The sequence below is a fragment of the Barbus barbus genome, assembly GCF_936440315.1.
Source record: "Barbus barbus genome assembly, chromosome: 19".
NCBI classification, from domain to species: Eukaryota; Metazoa; Chordata; class Actinopteri; order Cypriniformes; family Cyprinidae; genus Barbus; species Barbus barbus.
The window spans coordinates 2,695,061-2,715,464 of NC_136747.1; the positions used below are offsets into that span (position 1 = coordinate 2,695,061).

At 38.8% G+C, this 20,404-nt stretch overlaps 2 protein-coding genes across 2 annotated transcripts; one reads left to right on the plus strand and one right to left on the minus strand.

Moving 5' to 3' along the window:
- Positions 1–3,974: 3,974 nt before the first annotated feature.
- On the plus strand, positions 3,975–10,198 carry LOC306885161 (tripartite motif-containing protein 16-like; the record flags this gene model as incomplete). Its single annotated transcript, XM_079441517.1, has 6 exons — positions 3,975–4,550; positions 4,992–5,087; positions 5,214–5,447; positions 7,106–7,253; positions 7,390–7,437; positions 9,672–10,198. 6 exons carry the CDS (start codon positions 3,975–3,977, stop codon positions 10,196–10,198), a joined length of 1,629 nt encoding a protein of 542 aa, XP_079297643.1.
- Positions 10,199–10,796: 598 nt separating this feature from the next.
- Positions 10,797–16,981, minus strand: LOC306885302 (splicing factor 3A subunit 3-like; the record flags this gene model as incomplete). Its single annotated transcript, XM_079441737.1, has 9 exons — positions 10,797–11,371; positions 11,611–11,666; positions 12,259–12,349; positions 14,037–14,147; positions 14,411–14,575; positions 14,958–15,027; positions 16,508–16,615; positions 16,764–16,831; positions 16,889–16,981. The coding sequence occupies 9 exons, from the start codon at positions 16,979–16,981 to the stop codon at positions 11,294–11,296; spliced, it is 840 nt and encodes a 279-aa protein (XP_079297863.1). The 3' UTR covers positions 10,797–11,293.
- Positions 16,982–20,404: the final 3,423 nt, after the last annotated feature.

A 20,404-nucleotide genomic window follows, 5' to 3' on the forward strand; every position in this document is an offset into this window, starting at 1 on the left:
GAATGGCGGGCACCGGGGCTTGCACCGTGGTCAGCGGAGGCATGCTTGCGCTTGGGTAAGCTTGGTGGGCAGAGGAAAGGGAGGGGAAGAGAGGGGGAATGGCGGGCGCCGGGGCTTGCGCCGATTGCGGAGGCATGCTCGCGCTATACGTGTGTGGTGGGGCTGCTCAGTGTTGCCAACTTCTTTCGATGGAAAGTAGCTAAAGCCAGTTTGAAAGTCGATAACGTCGCCAGATGACGTCATGCTCTAATTAGCATATTCATGACGTCCTCACATCATATTACCTTTTACATTTGTTTGTCTCTCTGTGCTCATACTGTATTTTAATGCAGCCAAATTCTCAATAAAACTGTTTTTCTTTATATATTTTACTGTTTATGTTGTCAGTCAACGGGATAAATACCGGGCTTTGGGTGGTTCCTCGCCGCTAGCGGAGGTGTGCTCGCTCTTCGCCAGGATGGGTTACTAGCCCGGTGGCTCGAGGTGGAGGGTGGGGGCCGGTGGCAGCGGCATCCGAGGTGCGGCCTAAACTTGCTGAAGGCCTTCTGGTGCGGCCTAGTGGCCGGAGGCCCGTCCCCGAGGGAGTGGTGAATTGTTCTGGTCGTGAATAGGGAACGCCGCGGCCCTGGCTTTTTTTAGTCACTGCTTTGGACGGAGGTGAAGAGTTTGAAGGCTCCCCAGACTGGAGAGAAGCGTAGAGGGCGAGGAGATCCGGTTTTGTAGAACGACTTGGAATGATGATGCTGGCGCTGTTGAGTACCTGGCGAAGTCCTGCCACGGTCCGATTTTCCGCGGCTGGGGCGTAAGAAATGGCTGACGTGAAGGAGGATGCTGGAGAAGGTGGCTGACGCCTTGAAGATGCAGGTGATGGCGTGCCTCGACGCCTGGATGTATGAGCGGGTGCTGCGCGGGAAAGCCGGCAGCCCCGTGTTGCAGCCGTGGGCTCGAATGTGATGTCCTGGGAAGCGCTGGTGCAGAGGACAGCTGCTGGTGATGCAGGAGGATCCGTGGTTTCCAAGGAATTTTTTGTTTGTGAAAAGTTCTGTCTCAGACATGGTTCTGCGATTGGGTGTGCCAATGTTGGAAGACGAGAGATAATGACGGTAAGACTGCTTGGTTATTTATAGGGATTCTCTCTCGTGCTGATTGGATAGGTGGTGTAATTGCTGATGATGAATTGGCCGTGTTAATTATCTGCGCGTGCTCCTCCCGAAATTTGTTAATAAAACATCACTTGGCACTTCATCAGCACCGAAACACTTTCAGAAGCACTAAACACAGATGCTCGAGGGTCTGGAAAGGGAAATTGTGCCACGCAGATGACATCCTGGTGTTCGGCGCTACATAAGAATAACAAGATGCAAGGCTTGTCAAAGTACTTAACCGCCTAGAACAGAAGGGTTTGACACTGAACGAGAAATGTCAATTTATGGTGCCTCAAGTTAGGTTCTTAGGACATATCGTCAGTGCAGAGGACATACGAGCTAACCCAGACAAAATTAAAGCTATAAAAGAGATGCCAGAGCCTAAAAATACTGCTGATGTCAAGAGATTCCTCTGCATGATGAATTACATTGGACAAAGTTCACCCAACATCGCAGAGCTGACTGAAACGATCAAAGACCTGCTTAAAGTTGTAAACATGAGAAATTGAAAAGAAGGCACTAGCAATCACTTGGGCTGGTGAAAGATTCCAAACCTACCTTCTTGGACTAGATTTTGTGGTCACAACTGATCACAAGCCACTAGTTATACTGCTAGGCACAAGACTGAATGATGTGCCTCCATGCATACTGAAACACACTCTCTAGAGCTCCACTCAAAGAACACCTGTCTGAAGTGGAGCTAAAAAGAGAGGAAGAGGTCAAATTGATCGTGTCATTCAACAACTGCCAGCAGCGCCTATCAAACTTGCTCAAATAAAGAGAGCTCAGGAAGAGAATGAAGTGTGCAGACAGGTAAGTTAACTTGTGCACACAGGGTGGGAAGAAAAAAAAAAAAGTATTCTATCATACTTAGCATCGTTTTAGCAACACAGATATGACCTGCTCATCGCAGAGGGCTTGCTGATAAAAGGAAAGAGACTTGTGATACCTGGCAATATACAAGAAGAAGTCCTAGAGTCAGTTACTTCTCAGCACATAGAGACTCTTTCACCTAGAGATCACACTATAGAGACTGTGTCTGTTCCCCGAACTAGAAAATACAGAAAACATCCAAACCAAATTAAGAGTAACAATTTAATTGATGTTCAACAAATAAAAAATGTTTACAATACAGAGAAACAATTGATAAAGCTTGGCTTACTGAATATCAAGTCCCTTTCTACAAAAGCACTTTTTATAAATGATTTGATCAATGATAATAATCTAGATTTACTCTGTTTGACAGAAACATGGCTAAAACCAGATGAATACATTACTTTACATGAGTCTACCCCCAAAAGATTACTGCTATAAAAATGAGCCACGTCCGAAAGGTAAAGGGGTGTCACACTTCTCAGGAAGCACGAGAGAGCATGGGAGGCACGGGAAACACGAGGAATGATGTTCAAGATCCGACAAACACTAACTGAACGGACTGGAGCTTATAAACACTGGGTAATAGGGGAGGACGATGAGACACACCTGGAGCAAATTAAAACAATCAGACTGGGGAGAAACTGGGTCACAGGGAACACATGAGGGGCACAAACACAACAAAACAGTCCAGGATCCTGACAAGGGTGAGTTGTTGCTACAATTTATAACAATATTCTTTTCTCAGAGAATGGGAGTTGAATGAGTTCAGCAGGCGGATTCAAACTCAAATCTTATCACCACGTGTCTCAAATAGCTGTCTTTTCTAACGATGTCTATCCCAACCAGAGTTGCGCTTAGTGTAAATAGACCAGCGGTTGTATGGAACCATTTTTGTTTGCGCTATAGAGCAAATCAGACAACACTGTTCTTTTAAGTCACTAAATATTAACTTTTTGTTATGAATATAGAAAAACAAGAACTCGACAAACCTGAGACTGAGAACAACTTACTTAAGATACTTTTTCAAGTTAGATGTTCCTTCGAAGCCGAGAGACGTTTTGTTGCAGGTAAACAAAAATGACATAGCATACTGTGATGTTCCGTCCTTTTTCGCATTTATAAGTAAAATCGTCTTTTTATTTCCATAACAATTACGCGCTTGGCTCTGATTTTCTCTTGGATTTTAGTGAGTCGTCACTCTGCAGGCAGGCAGCTGTTTAAACAGGCCGCACGCAACTCAGAGTATCACCAGTTGCCTCATGGTTAAAATTTTCAATCATTTTACATTAATATTCAAATAAATAAATGACATTATCAAAGTAATTACTTTGTAACTGTAATTTGATTACCACCCATTTAAAATGTAACTGTAACGGAATACAGTTACTGGTATTTTGTATTTTAAATACGTAACGACTTTACATGTATTTTGTTACTCCCCAGCCCTGCTAATATCACAACAGTCAGAGCCACCTTGTGAACTACTCACTAATTCATTCATCATGAGTTTCCTGTTAGTTAGTGTGTTACTCATTTGTTCCTGTGTAGTTATTCTTTAACAATGGAACAGTGTTTTAAAGTGTTACTAATTATTTAACATGAGGCTTTTCTGAATGTCAGAGCAGCTCTGGTCTTGGAGAGCCACTGTCACGCAGAGTTTAGCTCCAAACCTGATCAAACTCACCTTTCTAATAATCCTGAGTAATTTGGATGCAGTATTAGTATTTTTATTTTGTAAAGGTGTTTATCCAACTTTGTGTTCTCACTAACTCTGAGTTTCTGTGTGAGACTGACATCTAGTGGACATTTCAGTATGAGAGTTTACAGACTTACAGACACTCCTGTTTTGTACACGTCTCTCAAACACAGAACCAGGAAACTCAGTTAAAAGAAACTGAAACTGATCTGCTGTTGAGCTGTTGTTTGTGTGTCTGTTTTGCTGTAGACGGTGAAATGGCTGAAGCCGGTGTTTTTTCAGTGGAGCAGTTCTTGTGTCCAGTGTGTCTGGATCTGCTGAAGGATCCAGTGACCATTCACTGTGGACACAGTTACTGTAAGAGCTGCATTACAGACTGCTGGGATCAAGAGGATCAGAAGAGAGTCTACAGCTGCCCTCAGTGCAGACAGACCTTCAGTCCAAGACCTGCTTTAGGTAAAAACACCATGCTGGCTGAAGTGGTGGAGAAACTGAAGAAGACCGAACTACCAGCTGCTGTTCCTGCTGGACCTGGAGACGTGGAGTGTGACATCTGTACTGGAAGAAAACACAAAGCTGTCAAGTCCTGTCTGGTGTGTCTGGAGTCTTACTGTCAAACTCATTTTGAGCGTCATGAGGAGTTTCGCTCAGGAAAGAGACACAAAGTGATTGATGCTACTGGACGACTGCAGCAGATGATCTGCCATCAACATGATATGCCTCTATTGGTTTTCTGTCGTACTGACCAGCAGTGTGTTTGCATGCTGTGTGCAATGGATGAACATCAAAACCATGAGACTGTATCAACTGCAGCAGAGAGAAAGGAGAAAGAGGTATGAACTGAAACGACACATTGATGTATTAATGCTGACACTTCAAGTGTTTCTCCTCACTGCAGTATCCAGCTGTATCATGGTGCATCATGTGATCTACTATCCCATTGGTTACTACATGACGCCGTTGTATATGTGCACAAGCTGAACTTTGCTTGCTTTTGTCAAATATACTTTAACTGAACATGAGTTTCTCTGAAAATAGCAGTTTGAATGTCCAATTCTGCTTTACATTAATTGATTATTGCAGAATACTAATAACAGTAATTATATACCCCGTTCATGGCTAAGGACTTCATGTCTAACCTAAATTTAATATAACCTAATAATGATCTCAAAACTCTCCAAAGAAATGCTGTTGAAGAAGAACATTTTACATCATACCTTTGTGATAGTGTTATGTAATTTTTCTCAGGTTTGCTGTTTATATTTCTCCTGCAGAAACACTTGAAGGAGACACAGAGTGAAATCCAGCAGAGAATCCAGCAGAGACAGAAAGATCTTGAGCAGCTGAGAGCGGCTGTGGAGTCTCATAAGGTGAGTTTGGAGAAGAAGAGAAGTTTGATACTCAGTTTGACTCTCCTCTTTCAGTCCCACTGAAGCCGCTGTGGCTCTCAGGCTGTGAGGAAGCAGTAAGAGCTGATTGTGATGTGTGTCTAACAGCGCTCTGCACAGACAGCAGTGGAGGACAGTGAGAGGATCTTTACTGAGCTCATCCGCTCCATTGAGAGAAGCCGCTCTGAGGTGACACAGCGGATCAGAGATCAGGAAAAGACTGCAGTGAGTCGAGCTGAAGGACAAATGGAGCGACTGGAGCAGGAGATTGATGATCTGAAGAAGAGAAACACTGAGCTGGAGCAGCTTTCACACACAGACGATCACATCCATTTCCTGCAGGTAACAGAGATCTAGAAAAAAAACAGAGTAGACTTTAGCAAGATCTGCTGTTACAGCGACTAAATTTACTGAGTCTTTAATTAACTGACATTTATTATCTGAAGCACACTGATTGACTGATTGAATAAGAATCATTCTGCTGCTGGGAATGTAGTCAGGAATATTGTCTCGTGATGTTGTTTTTACTGTAAAACTGGTTTCAGTCAGGTACTCTGCAGCAGTGAGGTGACCTGATGAAACATGCTAATAATAGAGACCAATACACATTATATGACTCTTTTATTTGCCCAATTAAGCATTAGTTTTAAGCATGTTTAACCCTCTGTTTCTCTTAGATCATTTTGTCCAATAATGTTTACATTTTGTTTGTTTCTTTAGATTTTTTTATTATTATTATTATTATTTTACTTCATTGGAATGGTACGAAGCTTGGTAAAGGTTTTGGCTCTTGCTACATGAACACACACCAAAAAATGAATGGAGATGATTTGAAAAGGTTAAATGATCCTGAAAAAACTGATCCTGAGTCACACTTGTACTCATCACAGACACAAAATATGGTCTTGAAATGGAAACAAATGGGAAACTAATTTCATCTAGAGGACACAATTGGGTCTGCAACCAAACATTTCACTTAAAGCTTGTGCTGTATATCATCCTGAAATTTAAAACACAACTTTTTAAGATGTATGGCTTTGATTTTCTCACAGTTTTAGACCAGTGGTTCTCAAACCTCTCCATGAAGTACCCCCAGCACGGCACATTTTGTATGTCTCCCGATATCTGACACACACACTTCAGGTCTTGCACTAATGAGCTGATGAGTTGAATCAGGTGTGATAGATGAGGGAGATGTACAGAATGTGCAGGACAGGTTTGAGGACCACTGTACAAAACATGTTTTAAGCCCGAGATACACGGCACGATTTCTGATTGGCCACGATTGTTTCATGATGCCAATCTTTCGTGCAGTGTGCTTAGGGCTTTAGAGTAAAATATGATTTTTTGAAAATTTCATATCAAATTTTGCATTGTTCGTAACAATAAACTTCTATAGCTTTTTTTTCTATTTTACTTTTTTCTACTTCTGAAAAAATCTGGCAAGTGTCTTTTTTAAAAAGAGATAAAACTTTATCTGATTTATGACAGTTTCAGATAGAAATTAAATTTTCAGGTCTGTGCTCAAACAGTGGTAAAGAGGTAATAAATTAATTATAATTACTGCATAAATATAATTTATAAACTTTAACCTAACCTGAAAATACAAAATATTAAAAACAAACAAAAAAATAACTAAAACATAGTACATTCATTTCAATGAAATTGAAAAAACAAAAACAATCATCGCCATGTGAGGATCACCAGAGGGTTAAACTTCTCTCAATGATGCATCATGACACAGTAAATATTTATTCACTTATTATTTAATGTAGTGTTGTAAGTGGGCAGCTAAACATTACATTATTGAGGAATTAATTGAAAGAAAGCAGGTGTTTTTCTAGGCAGTCATGTTTGGAAGCTGGAACAAGAGACTTGTGAACTTTTACCAGAAATGTCTCTCACTCTATTTACTATTTCTTTGCACTCACTATTATTTTATCATTTCTTTTTTTTAATAATCAGATGTTTTTCTGGTTTATTGATTGTTATTCCTGTAGAGTCTTCAGTCTCTCTCAGCTCCTCCTGAATCTACAGAAAACATCTCTGTCAGTTTCCTCTCTTCTTTTGATGCTGTGAGAGAATCTGTCCGTCAGCTGAGACACAAACTGGAGGATTTCTGCAAAGAGGAGATGAAAAAGATATCTGGTAAAATATTAGAGATTCATCTGCTGTCTGTAATGAGACAAACAGCATCTAATATTATCATGAAAATGTTAGAAATGTCTGAGGAATGGATACAGGCATGGTTTTCTCTCTGTGTTTATATCTGTTATTTTCTCAGTCACTCACAGTAACATTGTTCCCAGGACCAGAGAGGACTTCCTACAATGTAAGTCACTAACAAACACAATAACACACACTGAGATACTTCATCTAGTAAGTTTAGTTTAAAGTGACAGAAAACATTATCAGTGTTTTTATTAATCATGTGCAGTTTAGGCAAATTTATTACAGAATATTGCAGTTTACTAATTACTTCCCTAAGGTTCTAATCAACTTACTTACAGCTTACTCTGCCTTCTTGGAGGCTATTTACAGTAACTCCGCCAGCCAACGTTTGGTTGAGCTGGGCAACATTACAAAACATGATCTTCTGACAGCAGCTCATGTGGCATTGGTGGTAAATCACGGGCCATTTTTGATGCTATCGACCCGCGTTTGAATCTGTCTTTTGCTGAACTTTCTTTTCTCCCTTTTCAAATCTCATATCACATCAGAAAGACGTTTATTTTCAATAAAAATGAAGGAAATAATCGAAAAGTTGAAAATAAAGTATCAGGTAGGGCACCGACATGTCAAACAATAGGGATGGGCGATACCTCTTATTTTATTTTCGATCCGATACCGATATTTTCAAGCCCAGTATCGGCGATATTGATACCGATACCGATACCTGTAAACTAAAATTATATTTTAAATTATTAAACGAATATAAGCCATTTTTTAAAGACATGTTTTTTTTTTTTTACATTTCACAGGCCTTTTGTTTATACTGTCAGAAATTAGATATACTAAAATTGTATTTTAGCCCTTTACTGGGGCAGTAACCTCAAAACCTCGGTACCTCATGAAAAATAAACATGGTGTTACATATAGTAAGTATTAAAATGTATTATTATTATTATTATTACCATGGTAAATTTGTGGTTACTACAGTTTTACTACAAATACTGTGGTAAACTGTGGTTACTGTAATAAAACCATGGTTAATTTTTTTAAAAGGCTGCCAGAATGGTGTACTCCTAAAAGTGAAACTTTAGCATATTTTTTTCTGACAGATTTATTAACAGCAATTACAGAAGATAACAGAATCCATTTGAACTTTTAACAACAGTTTAAATTGACTTACACAAACTAGCCTATTTAAAACATTTCACTGCTGGTTATACTCTGTATTATTGTGTATGTGACGAATACAAATCTTGAATCTTTAAAATAAATATTACATGTACACAAAAGTTTGGGGTTAGTAAGATTTAGTAATATTTTTTAAATAAGTCTCATGCTCACCAAGGCTGCACTTATTTGAACAAAAATACAGTAAAAACAGCAATATTGTGAAATATAACCATTAAAATTACTGTTTTCTATTTTAATGTAGGCCTATTTTAAAAATGTAATTTAAATGCATCTGTGATCAAAGCTGTATTTTCAGCATCATTATTCCAGTCTTCAGTGTCACATGATCTTCAGAAATAAATCTCATATCATTTGCTGCTCAGGAAACATTTCTGATTATTATTGCTGCTTCATATTTGTGTATGAATCGTGAATCAGAATTAATTGTATATATAGTAATAGTGATATTTAATGTAATGTAATAATGTGGCAATGGTTTCTTAGGATCTACTTCTGCTTCTGATGCTTTTGGGAAACGCAGCTCTATTTGAACAAACACTGACTGAGCCATGCGTCAGCAGCGAACGCTGTCTGTGATTGGTTGGTTCTGTCTTTCAGCATTTGCTTTGTTCCAATGAGCAGGAGAAATAGTTCTATCCAACACTATTGTTCGCTAATATAGTCTATTTTTCCATTTAGAAGCTTATTTTATGCACAGAGTTTCTTGATAAATAAAATTAGTGGTTAAAAAATGCACTTTAGAATCGATATTTTTATGTGAGGATCGATCCTTTCGATACAACACCAGTATCTAAAGTATCCATACCCTAGGATCGATCCGCCCATCCCTAATTAATAACATCAAACAACCAATCACAGTTCGTTTCGTTGCGGGGCGTGGAAATGTCGTCACAATAACAGGCCGGTGTGTGAAACTCTTGATGTATTTAAACGATTCTTACTTTTCTGAAAATGCAGCTTGACTTGTTTGTCTGTTCTGTCCAGATATCTGCAGCTTTCTGTGCTTGTGTGTGAATTGTAGACCTGCATGTGAATGTGTGAGCATTTGTGTTCATGTAAAAGAAAAGAGAAGCATAACCAAATAAAATGAATCCATTTTTTTAAAAAAACAAACACTTTTTCAATCTGAGTTCAAAGAGTTTTTTACAGTTTAACTTTAATAACCACTGATTACAGTTAGTTTTGTGTGTTTTTCTTCATCAGATTCCCATCAGTTCACTCTGGATCCAAACACTGCACATAAACGCCTCCGTCTGTCTGAAGAGAACAGAGTGGTGACTTACACTAACACACCTCAGCCGTATCCTGATCATCCAGACAGATTTGATGGTTATTCTCAGGTGTTGTGTAGAGAGAGTGTGAGTGGACGCTGTTACTGGGAGATTGAGTGGAGTGGGAGTTATGGTGTGTTTATATCAGTGTCATATAAGAGCATCAGCAGGAAGGGATCTATGTATGAGTGTGTGTTTGGACGTAATGATCAGTCCTGGAGTTTGTCCTGCTCTCCCTCCAGTTTCTCATTCTGGCACAATAATAAAGAGACTGAACTCCCTGTTCCCTCCAGCTGCAGGAGAATAGGAGTGTATGTGGATCTCAGAGCAGGAACTCTGTCCTTCTACAGCGTCTCTGACACAATGAACCTCATCCACTCAGTCCAGACCACATTCACTCAGACGCTCTATCCTGGGTTTAACGTTTGGGGTCGTCAATCATCAGCAAAGCTATTATAACTATCTAGATTATAGAGAGATCTACACATTGTACTGTTATATGCTAACTCTGAGATGCATGATAAATCTGAATATTTATATTTTATGTGTATTCAGTTACCATGCACTTTTAACATATTATACAGTACTATAACTGAGCAAATACTTTATCACATTCATCTAATATTGATTGTAAAATTGTTTGTCTATGAAAAAATTGTTAAAATGTCATTCTATAACCAAAGTCCCTATTTTAATTATTCAGGAGTCCCAACTGAGTCTTAAAAACAAAGAGTTAATCTTATCACCCAAACTCAGTTCAATTGATGAAGATACATTAAAACATCTTGGCCAAAAGACTGAAGATGCAGAATGGGGTTGTTGTTTCATGATCCTGTAGGAAGGGATCTGATACAGCTGTGCTCGAATTACACATAAGAGGACCTTTAATAAGGTGAACTCAACATTGAAACACAGTGGAAATCTGCATTTGAAGATGTTTTATCTCAATGATGATCCAGAGAACTTGGGTGCATCTGAACTAAATTCAGTCAAAGCAATAATACTTCATTCTTATGTCAATGTGATACTGTTTTTCAGTTTGTTTTGTTCCTTCTTTCAATACATTTGCAGTTATCACATCTGATTTTTCTTTTCATTATGATGTATGGAGTGTAGATTGATGTGAATGAAGAATAAAGGTTTTTAGCATTAGGCTGCAACATAAAATGTTGGGAAAAATGAAGGGGTCTGAATATATTTTAGTACAGTGACAGATGCCTACTGAAATAAAACCATCTCACTGTTTGATTTTATTGTACAGCAGGTTTAAAAAGTCTCCAGACTGGTTAAAAACAGCATGCTGCACAAGACAACATTTTTCACACAACGTACTAAAATTTATTGATTAATGAACGTCTCTGTTTCATATTTAAGACAGCAAATGAGACAATGGGGAATAATCAAAGAGTAATAAAAATGTACAAACTGATGATTTTCAAAAAGACATCACATTTGTCAAACTGTGTGAAAGACAAGAGGACTAAACTCAGGATCACATTTCTGCTTCAGTATTTACACTGCGAGTATTTATGTTCAGAGATCTTGTCTGTTTTGCTACAGAAGCCCCTGTCGTTTCAGATCCTCATAAGTCTTCTTGTTGACCACGTTTCCGCTGGAGTCTTCATATTCCTCCTGCAAGATAAAAACATGTTCTTTCTGATCTCATAAACATCCAGTCTCAAGATTTATTCCTGCTTGAAAACTTCACTAATCTCTCTCCAAAAGGATCGAATCAAGCAGCTGAAGCAGAGTTTTAACAGCTGATTAGCGTTGGTTAAAGCAGATGCTTCAGTCAGAGCAGAGCTGTACAGCTGAATGTGACTTCCCTCACCGTAATGTCTGACTACTGAATGTGTTTCAGAATAACTCACCTCTGTGTCTGGCTGCCAGCGCTCTAATGCTTTCTGTGACTTCAGCTTTGACCAGACTATTCCAGAGAAAAGAGAAAAATGCATTTTAATACAGGGACAGATACCATTAGGGACAGTTTCCAGAGCCGGACCCTTTTGTGTCGTTTATTAACATGCATCAATATTCATTTATAGGTATTTTTCTCAACTTTTAAATGGTTTAATATGGTAGTTTGTCTTTCTGTATATTTTCAATATATTTTGTAAAGCTCAGTGATATATGTTGTGCTCCATGCAACAATCTGGTCTTTTTTCCCCCCATTTATTAAAATGTGTTCTTCTCTTATCATGGACAATTAAAATTTGTCAGGAGGACAATTATAACCCCGTTATTTTTTTTATTATTATTATTTTTAAATTAAATGATTACTGAAAATAGATATTGGTAAAAATGTATCTCCAACAAATAGCTTGTAGTGTCTTGAGTTTGAGCAGAAGGCTAGTAATGTCAAACTACAACAGAACTGTTAATCCTGTTAGCAATTAAATAACAGCATGATTGGAGATTGAAGAATGCTTTTTAATCATTTATTAACATAATTCATAGTATACATTGCATGAATTGGGTGATTTATGTACTGTATATCTGTGAGGAACTATTGTACTCACGGGACACTGCGTCCTCAATCTGGGTGACGTTGGCGAAGTGGGCTGTATTAGGAATGCCCAAACAGCGCATGCCGTGAGCGTGACGCCACTCCTGAAACACAGAAAACCAGGAACACCAAAGCTGTTATAGGCTTTTCAATACAGCACAACAGTTAAGAGTCAAATTACAAATACTTGTTACATTACATTTACATTTAGTCATTTAGCAGATGCTTTTATCCAAAGCGACTTACAAATGAGGACAATGGAAGCAATCAAAACCAACAAAAGAGCAATGATATGCAAGTGCTATGACGAGTCTCAGTTAGCTTAACGCAGTACATGTAGCAAGGGTTTTTTGTTTTTTTTTATTATATAATAAATTTTTTTAAAACTAATAGAAAAAGAACCGGAAGCTAGTGTAAGAGGTCTTTTTTGCCAATTGTATTATAATAAATAAAAAGAAAACTAATAGATAGAATACAAAAACAATAGAGAAGCTAGTGTTAGTTTTTTTTTTTTTTTTTAAGAAAACAAGCAGTTATTTAATGAATGAAGTGCAAGCCTAAAAGTTTTTTTTTTTTTTTTTTTAGAATAGAGTGCTAGAGTTAGAGGGTCAAATAAATATGGAAGAGATGTGTTTTTAGGCATTTCTTGAAGATGGATAAGGATTCAGCTGCTGGGATTGAGTTGAGCAGGTCAATGTAATTAGGTAAAGGGGTGCCGAAGTAATGAAATTAGGTAAAGGGGTGCAGAGCCAGTGGTGGTTTTGTAGGGAAACCTCAATGTTAAAATTAATCTTGCTGCCGTGTTCTGGATTAATTGTAAAGGTTTGATAGAACTGGCTGGAAGACCTGCCAAGTCCATTGCAATAGTCCAGCCTGGACAGAACAAGGAGTTGTGAAGCATGTTCCGAAAGAAAGGGCCTAATCTTCTTGATGTTGAATAAAGCAAATCTGCAGTTTTAGCAATGTGGTCAAAGAAAGATTTTGGCTGTTTTTGAAGGAGTTATGGTTGATGTGCCTAACTGGATGGTGAAATTGTTATGAAACGATGGGTTTGATGGAACCACAACCAGTTCTTTCTTGGCATGGTTGAGTTGAAAGCGGTGGTCCTTCATCCAACAAGAAATGTCTGTTAGACAAGCTGAGATGCGAGCAGCTATCGTCGGATCATCAGGATGGAATGAGAGATAGAGTTGAGTCTCATCAGCATAGCAGTGATATGAAAAGCCATCTTTCTGAATGACAGAACCTAGTGATGCCATGTAGACAGAGAAGAGAAGTGGTCCAAGAACTGAGCCCTGAGGCACCCCAGTAGCTAGATGCTGCGACTTGGACACCTCGCCTCTCCAAGATACCTTGAAGGACCTATCTGATAGGCAAGACTCGAACCACTGGAGTGCGGTTCCTGAGATGCCCTTTGCCAATGGGTTGACAGGATGAGCTGGTGGTTAACCGTGTCAAAAGCAGCGGACAGATCCAACAAGATAAGTATAGAATATTTGAAATCCACTCTTGCCAGTATTAGGGCTTAAACAACTGAGAGTCTCGGTTGAATGTCCACTTCTGAAGCCAGACTGTTCATTTACATTTGTTTCTATACTTTACAGTGTAACATACTAGCAGGTATTTTATTTCACATTAAGAGTAGATCTCTCAGTGCATGATTAGACCCAAGTAAAGATGGCAGAAAACATGGGGAAACTGCATTAAAAGTCAATCACTAACTAAATTATAACTTGGATCTTGCTCCATTAATACATCTGCTACATAGAATATTTTTTCTTGCAAACTTACTGCAAAGTGTCTCTGGAAGGCTTTGGGTCCTCTGTACGTGTAATTCCCACAGATCTCACAGTTGTAATTGATGTTCAGGCCGTGCAGCTTGTACAGCCAGTATGGAATCGGCTACAGACAAACAAAAGATTAAGTTAATGACACACTAGAAGCGTTTTATCACTAGAGCTGAGTGATACATGTGAACTAGTAAAGAGTTCAAATTTACTAAGGAGTAAAAAGAGTTATTTACTAAGGCCCAGTTTTAATGATTACTACTGTTCATTATGTTTTGGAGGGACTGGAATCATCTCAATGTCTAATTTGAATTTAAAAAACATTTGTGTTCTTTAGAGATCGAATCAGAAAACTAACTACAATAAATCTAAACACACCTTTCCGTCCCAGCCGAGTGGCAGGTTTTTGGGGTTGTATATGATCTCATTATCTTCATCTTCACTCTCACTCTCACTGGGCTGCTCTTCATCCTCCTCGTCACGCTCCTCTCCTGTGCGCGCCTGCTTCCTCTGGACGTTCTCATGGGTCAGCTGCCTTTGCTCCTGCAGCACACAACAAAACACCCCAGCTTCAGCAACATCACTGTAGAGAATTCACACCAACGTCAGCAAACCAAAACCATTAAACCAAAACTCAGTTAGTAGGAAAAACACTAAAATACATACTGAAGGGGACCTGACATCAATGTTAGACATCTCTTATTGACAAATTTGGATTAAAAATTATATATATTCTAGCTGACTAATATATCACACCCCTTCACAGATGCCACTGTAACGATATAATCAATGTTATTCACTTCATCTCGCCGTGGTTTTAATGTTGTGGTTGTGTATATATTCAGTGTAAATATTTTGCAAATATTATAGTATAAATGTGAAATGAGGGGAGACTAAACAAAACTACAACAGGCAGACTGCTTACCCCCAAAATCTCCACATATTCATAAATCTGAGCTTCAAGAAAAGCAGTTTCCTTGTTGCGCTCCGAGTCTCTGCAGACAAAAGAACAAATGAAGAGCATTCAAACAAATACAGGTAACTTACAAAATTAAAGTTAATTGAAAGTAGGTGTTTTTTATCAATTCAAAATTTGTTTTATAATAAAAGCAGATAACTCCAATTGTTTTTTGGCAAAAGCATATAACCTCACATTTCATGTTTCAGAGATTTCAAACAAAAACACTCGTTTAATCTTTAATATCCTCAGCTGAGTGTCACCTGACCTGAATACAGTGCACTGATTCGCTAAAACAGACTTATCTGCTTCTGTTCACAAACAAGAGCCCTTGCTGGCTGTAAAACATGAACTTGCGATGCTTTGAAATTTACAATACTGGCTTTTTTGACAAAACGTTCAGATCGACCCAGTCCACTTTTTCTGAAAGTGGCGTTTATCGGTTTTTGCAAATTAACTCTTTAAATATTACATAAGACAAGACCAAATAAATAAACAAAAGTTACATTATACAAGCAAATAATGCATATAAATAGGGCTTCATCTACAACAAAATTAACAAATATTTAGTAAACAAGTCACTTGTTTCTGAACTAATTTAAACCTGAATGCATTGCATTATACATGTAACCGAGTGGTAAAAAGTATAAATGTTTGTTTCTCCCTTTGCAATGTTAAACTTAGTTTATTTTTATTTGCTGTTTTCTGTAAATAATCTAGTCAAAAAGAAGCAGTGAATACCTGCATTTTCCTCGAGTCGTCAGTAGGTGGTGTTGTGAGCATGTCGCATGGGAAATGCGCATGTGCTGTTGTCCTCAGACATTTTGGGTGATGCGCAGCGAGCAGTGCGAGGGAGACGCGCACTCTCCATAATCGGTGACCGGTTTAAGACCATCCAATGGTGATTGATACTTACCTGATTATTTACAATGTGTACAGCATTATGTTGGGGATTTCAGCCCTCATAACGTGAACGTGAGGTGTGTAATAGGAGCTCATCGTTGATATTCCCACTGCCGTATTGTGCCGTATAGTACCGTCTAATACCGCATGCATTTTTGTGTGGTAGTTTCTCTGTAGTGTATCACAAACCTTTCGATGTTGAAGTATTTTCTTTTTGTTTTTGTTTGACGGCTGTGTTTTTGTAGTGCCGTGTTTTGATGATTAAGAGTTTTGTTTTTTGCGTGCACGCAACCGGACTGCGGAACTAAAGTGTGTAGTACATCAGGGATAATCATACACTAAAAATATATAGAGCTGTGAGATTTATATTGCATCCCCAGCTCTGTGCATCCTTCTCTGTTCTGTTTATTTTTTCAAAAGAAATCTGTTACTTTTTCCTCCCTTTCCGGTCTATTTTGTGAAAGCTGTGAGCCGGAACTGTTTTTGTACATCTTTGTAAACCTTTTCAGAACAAATAACAATAAACTACAAGTAAGTGAACCCGCTAAATGTGTTCCTGGTGGTAAATCAAAATCCCCGGTCACATACAGTTTATCAAATTAAAATAGGCTTACTTCTTTGGTCCCTTGGCTTTTGGGTTTTTGGCAAACAGTGAGGGGTCCAGAGACTCCAGAGACTTGCCTTTAGTGCTGAACAGACGCTGGGCCCTCTCTTCTAGTGTGCTACAAACAAAACACACAAAAATAACATGTTTGGACATTACGAACAGACTCAAGAATCAGGGACTACCAGTCCTATGAATGTTTTATTTGCGATCCAGTTAAATGTGAAACTACAGTTAAACAAGAGCAGGACAGTGTTCACACTCACCCTCCACATTTGAGACCCAAGGCCATGAGAGCAGACTTCAATCTGTCCAGACCCAGAGACGCCAGCTCCTGTAGAAATTGGACATTACTGATCAGGCAATAGAAATGTGTGTGAGACAACATTACTTTCTGAGACAATTTGCTATTGGTTTCCTGTGATTGTTTGTAGGGCTGCACAATCTGACCAAAAACTAGGGCTGGGACAATACATCGATGCATCGCGAATTTCAATGATTCAGCATTGATTCTGAGATTTTTCGAATGCATCGCGATTCCTCTGGAATCGAGTCTGAGCTTAGTTTTGAACAGCAGATGGTGCTGCATGCTTTAGAAACAGCCGTACTCTGTTTCCAAATCCTTACACACACTTGAACCTAAAATAATCACTCATAAAATTAAATGTGAATTACAAGGGAGTTCACAGTGGGCTGTGTTTACATTAATTTCTCATCATAAAAGCATCCTGAGCCGAGGTGAAATTACAGACTCAGCCGAACGCACAAGCGCTCTTCTTCATGAGCATTTGAGTGTGCGGATAAAAACTAGATTAGAGCGCCATTTGCTGTTAAAATCTAGGCTCAGAATCAATTCCTGAAGACTCGATGCATTCTGAAAATCCCAGAATCGATGTATAGTCCCAGCCCTACCAAAAACTCATGTCATGTGGTATTTAAAATTGATAATACCTAGAATATCAAAATCAACTGCGGGCGGCAGATCCTTTTCCTATTTAGCGCCCAAACTCTGTAACAATCACTGTTCGGGAGGCAGACACACTCTGTCAGTTTAAATCTAGATTAAAGATCCATCTCTTTAACCTGGTGTACACATAACACACTAATATGCTTCTCATTTGCAAATCTGTTAAAGGATTGTTAGGCTGCACTAATTAGGTCAACCGGAACCGGGAACACTTCCCGAAACACACAATGTACTTGTTATATTGTAAGAAGATTGACATCTATGCTAATATTAGTCTGTTTCTCTTTTATTTCCAAGGTCACCGTAGCCACGCGATCTGGTCCGTATCCAGCCCAGATGGTCACTGCAGTCACCGGATCCAGTTCGTATCCAGATCAGATGGTCACTGCAGTCACCGGATCCAGTTCGTATCCAGATCAAATTGTGGATCAGCACCTAGAGACGACCTCTACAGCCCTGAACGCCAGCGGAGACCAGGACACCGAGATGAGCGCCAGAGACAGATCCCCAGTGAGGACCCCGCCACCTAGACAGCCATCGGGAAAAGACCACTGTAACCAGTTGAGCCCTTACAATCTGACTTTGCTGCAGTTGGAACAAACTCGTGGTTCGTTTGGCCAGAGGCAGTGGCGGACTGGCCATCTGGAGCACCGGGAGTTTTCCCGGTGGGCCGCTGTATAATGTGGGCCGGCCCTTTGCATAAATATATATAAACAAAATTTGTAGTAAATGTACGTATAGGCTATCCTTCCATCGGCCCAGACGTTTGCCCTGCGCGGCCCACTTGATTCAAAAATTTTAATTAATTTAGCGTGTACAGGCTCAGTGTAGCGGCTCAAAAGCACTCGTTAATGTCAAAATGTTTGAAATAGCCAATCAAAGAAGGCGGGATTTACTTATGAAGGTAAATTTGGTGCAAAACAACTGAGCGTCCGTGACAGCAGAATGTGTAGAGAATAGCCACACATGTGTATCAGTAAACTTGAAGCCACAGACAAAAGTCGCAAACTTGTAGATGTTCTTCTCTCCCCCACAAACACAACACAATAGTTACACCTTCTCAAATCCTTCATCGCAGAAACACAAATCCTATTCTACTAATCACAAATCAAGAAACTCGTCTCTCACATGTTTTGCTACTATTGCTGCAGTGAATATGGTGCAAAACACATTCACACACCTGTACCAAATATGTCACAGATGAATTTTGTACATCCACACATCAGTATTTGAATTCTTGCAATGAGATTTGCACACTTGTACAATGTTTTCTTACTTATATATATATTTTTTTCCTCAGGTGCTTTTTCGAGCACAAACACAAGTACATAACGACAACGTCTTGAATCTGCTGCTACGAGTCTTAACGCTGTTTTTCAACTGCAAATGACTATGATCTGTGTGATAAAAAAGTGTTTTGTGCTTCTGTAGAGACAACAGCGAGCAGAGAGAGAAAAAATCTACAAGTTTGCGACTTTTGTCTGTGGCTTCAAGTTCTGATACACATGTGTGACTATTCTCTACAACTACAGATTCTGCTGTCACGGACGCTCAGTTGTTTTGCACCAAATTTACCTTCATAATTACTGTTCACAGACGCTGACCTGCGCGTGACTTGAATGCAAACTGAGGTAAGCAGCTAAACATGATGAGACAATTCAGCAATATTTGCCAACCGTTTACAATAAAAAAAAAAAAAAGAAAAAAGTTAAATGAAAGACATTAATTTTCAGGAATGCAAACTACTACTGGCCTTTTCAAATTCAATAGGCTTTCTTCCGTGATTTCACGAGTCTAAGAAAATGTTTAAAAATCTATGAAAATCATTCTCAATCTTACTCTAGAACATTGCAAATCTGAAGACTTTTGCTTTCGAGTGCTGTGCATAGGAAAGTGATGTATATTATAAGCCTAATAAAAATATAATTTGCTAATTCACATGCATTATTTTATATGGTTAAAAGTTTGAAATCTCTCAAGATTTATATGTTGTATCGATCGCGGGTTGATTGCTCTAGCCTGGGGGTTGTGTGCAATGATGGAGAATCGTTGAGAGTCACTGTCTCACAGTGTGTTTATTAGAATAATAAGACACGCACCAATCGGACAAACACTTACAGGACACAAGAATATAACAGACTCTTTCTTTTGAGAGACGATAACTTTATACACGGTGCACTTTCAGGTTTAAAAGTTTGCAGGATGTTTTCATTCACTTAGATCTGTGTTACTCTTGTTTCAAAAACCCATAATAGGGGCACTTTAAGGTTGCCTAGAAACAAGGAGTGGTTCAAATTCCCTGCAGGCTCTAATCACTCGCCCCCCCCCCCCTACTGTGACATCACACTAAGCTTCAGTAATGGTGAGGGAACATTCAGTTCTAAAATAGTTCTCATTTTCATTTTTTTATTTCGAAAAAAGCACAATATATAAACACAACAAATATGTTGCAGCACCAAAGAAAAAACACGTCCCAAGGATGTTTCCCACCCCATATATATTTCCATAACGTTCCAGTATATCTTAATATATCATGTTGGTATGTTTATTACCGTTTAATATATTACATCAGAATGTTAAATCTAACCAAAAAAAACCTGTAGAAATAATACATTTGTCTGTTCCAGGTATCCCACATTATTAATAATTCTGATTGCTCTCTTTTGTAATATACATATCGATTGTAAATTGGTTTTGTAGGTATTTCCCCAGATCTCCACACAATAACTCAAGTACGGCAATACAAGTGTATTATACAGAATATGCATTGATTTATTGTCCAAAATAAGATTGCTTTATTCAGAATTGCTATTGTCACGATCTGTCTCCTGTGTTATGCTGTGGATTCTTATTTTGAAGTGGTCTGTCTTCACTTTCTGAGTTTATTTAGTCTGCTTGTTTGTTCCTTGTGTGATCCTATGCCAACTGCCCACACCCCCT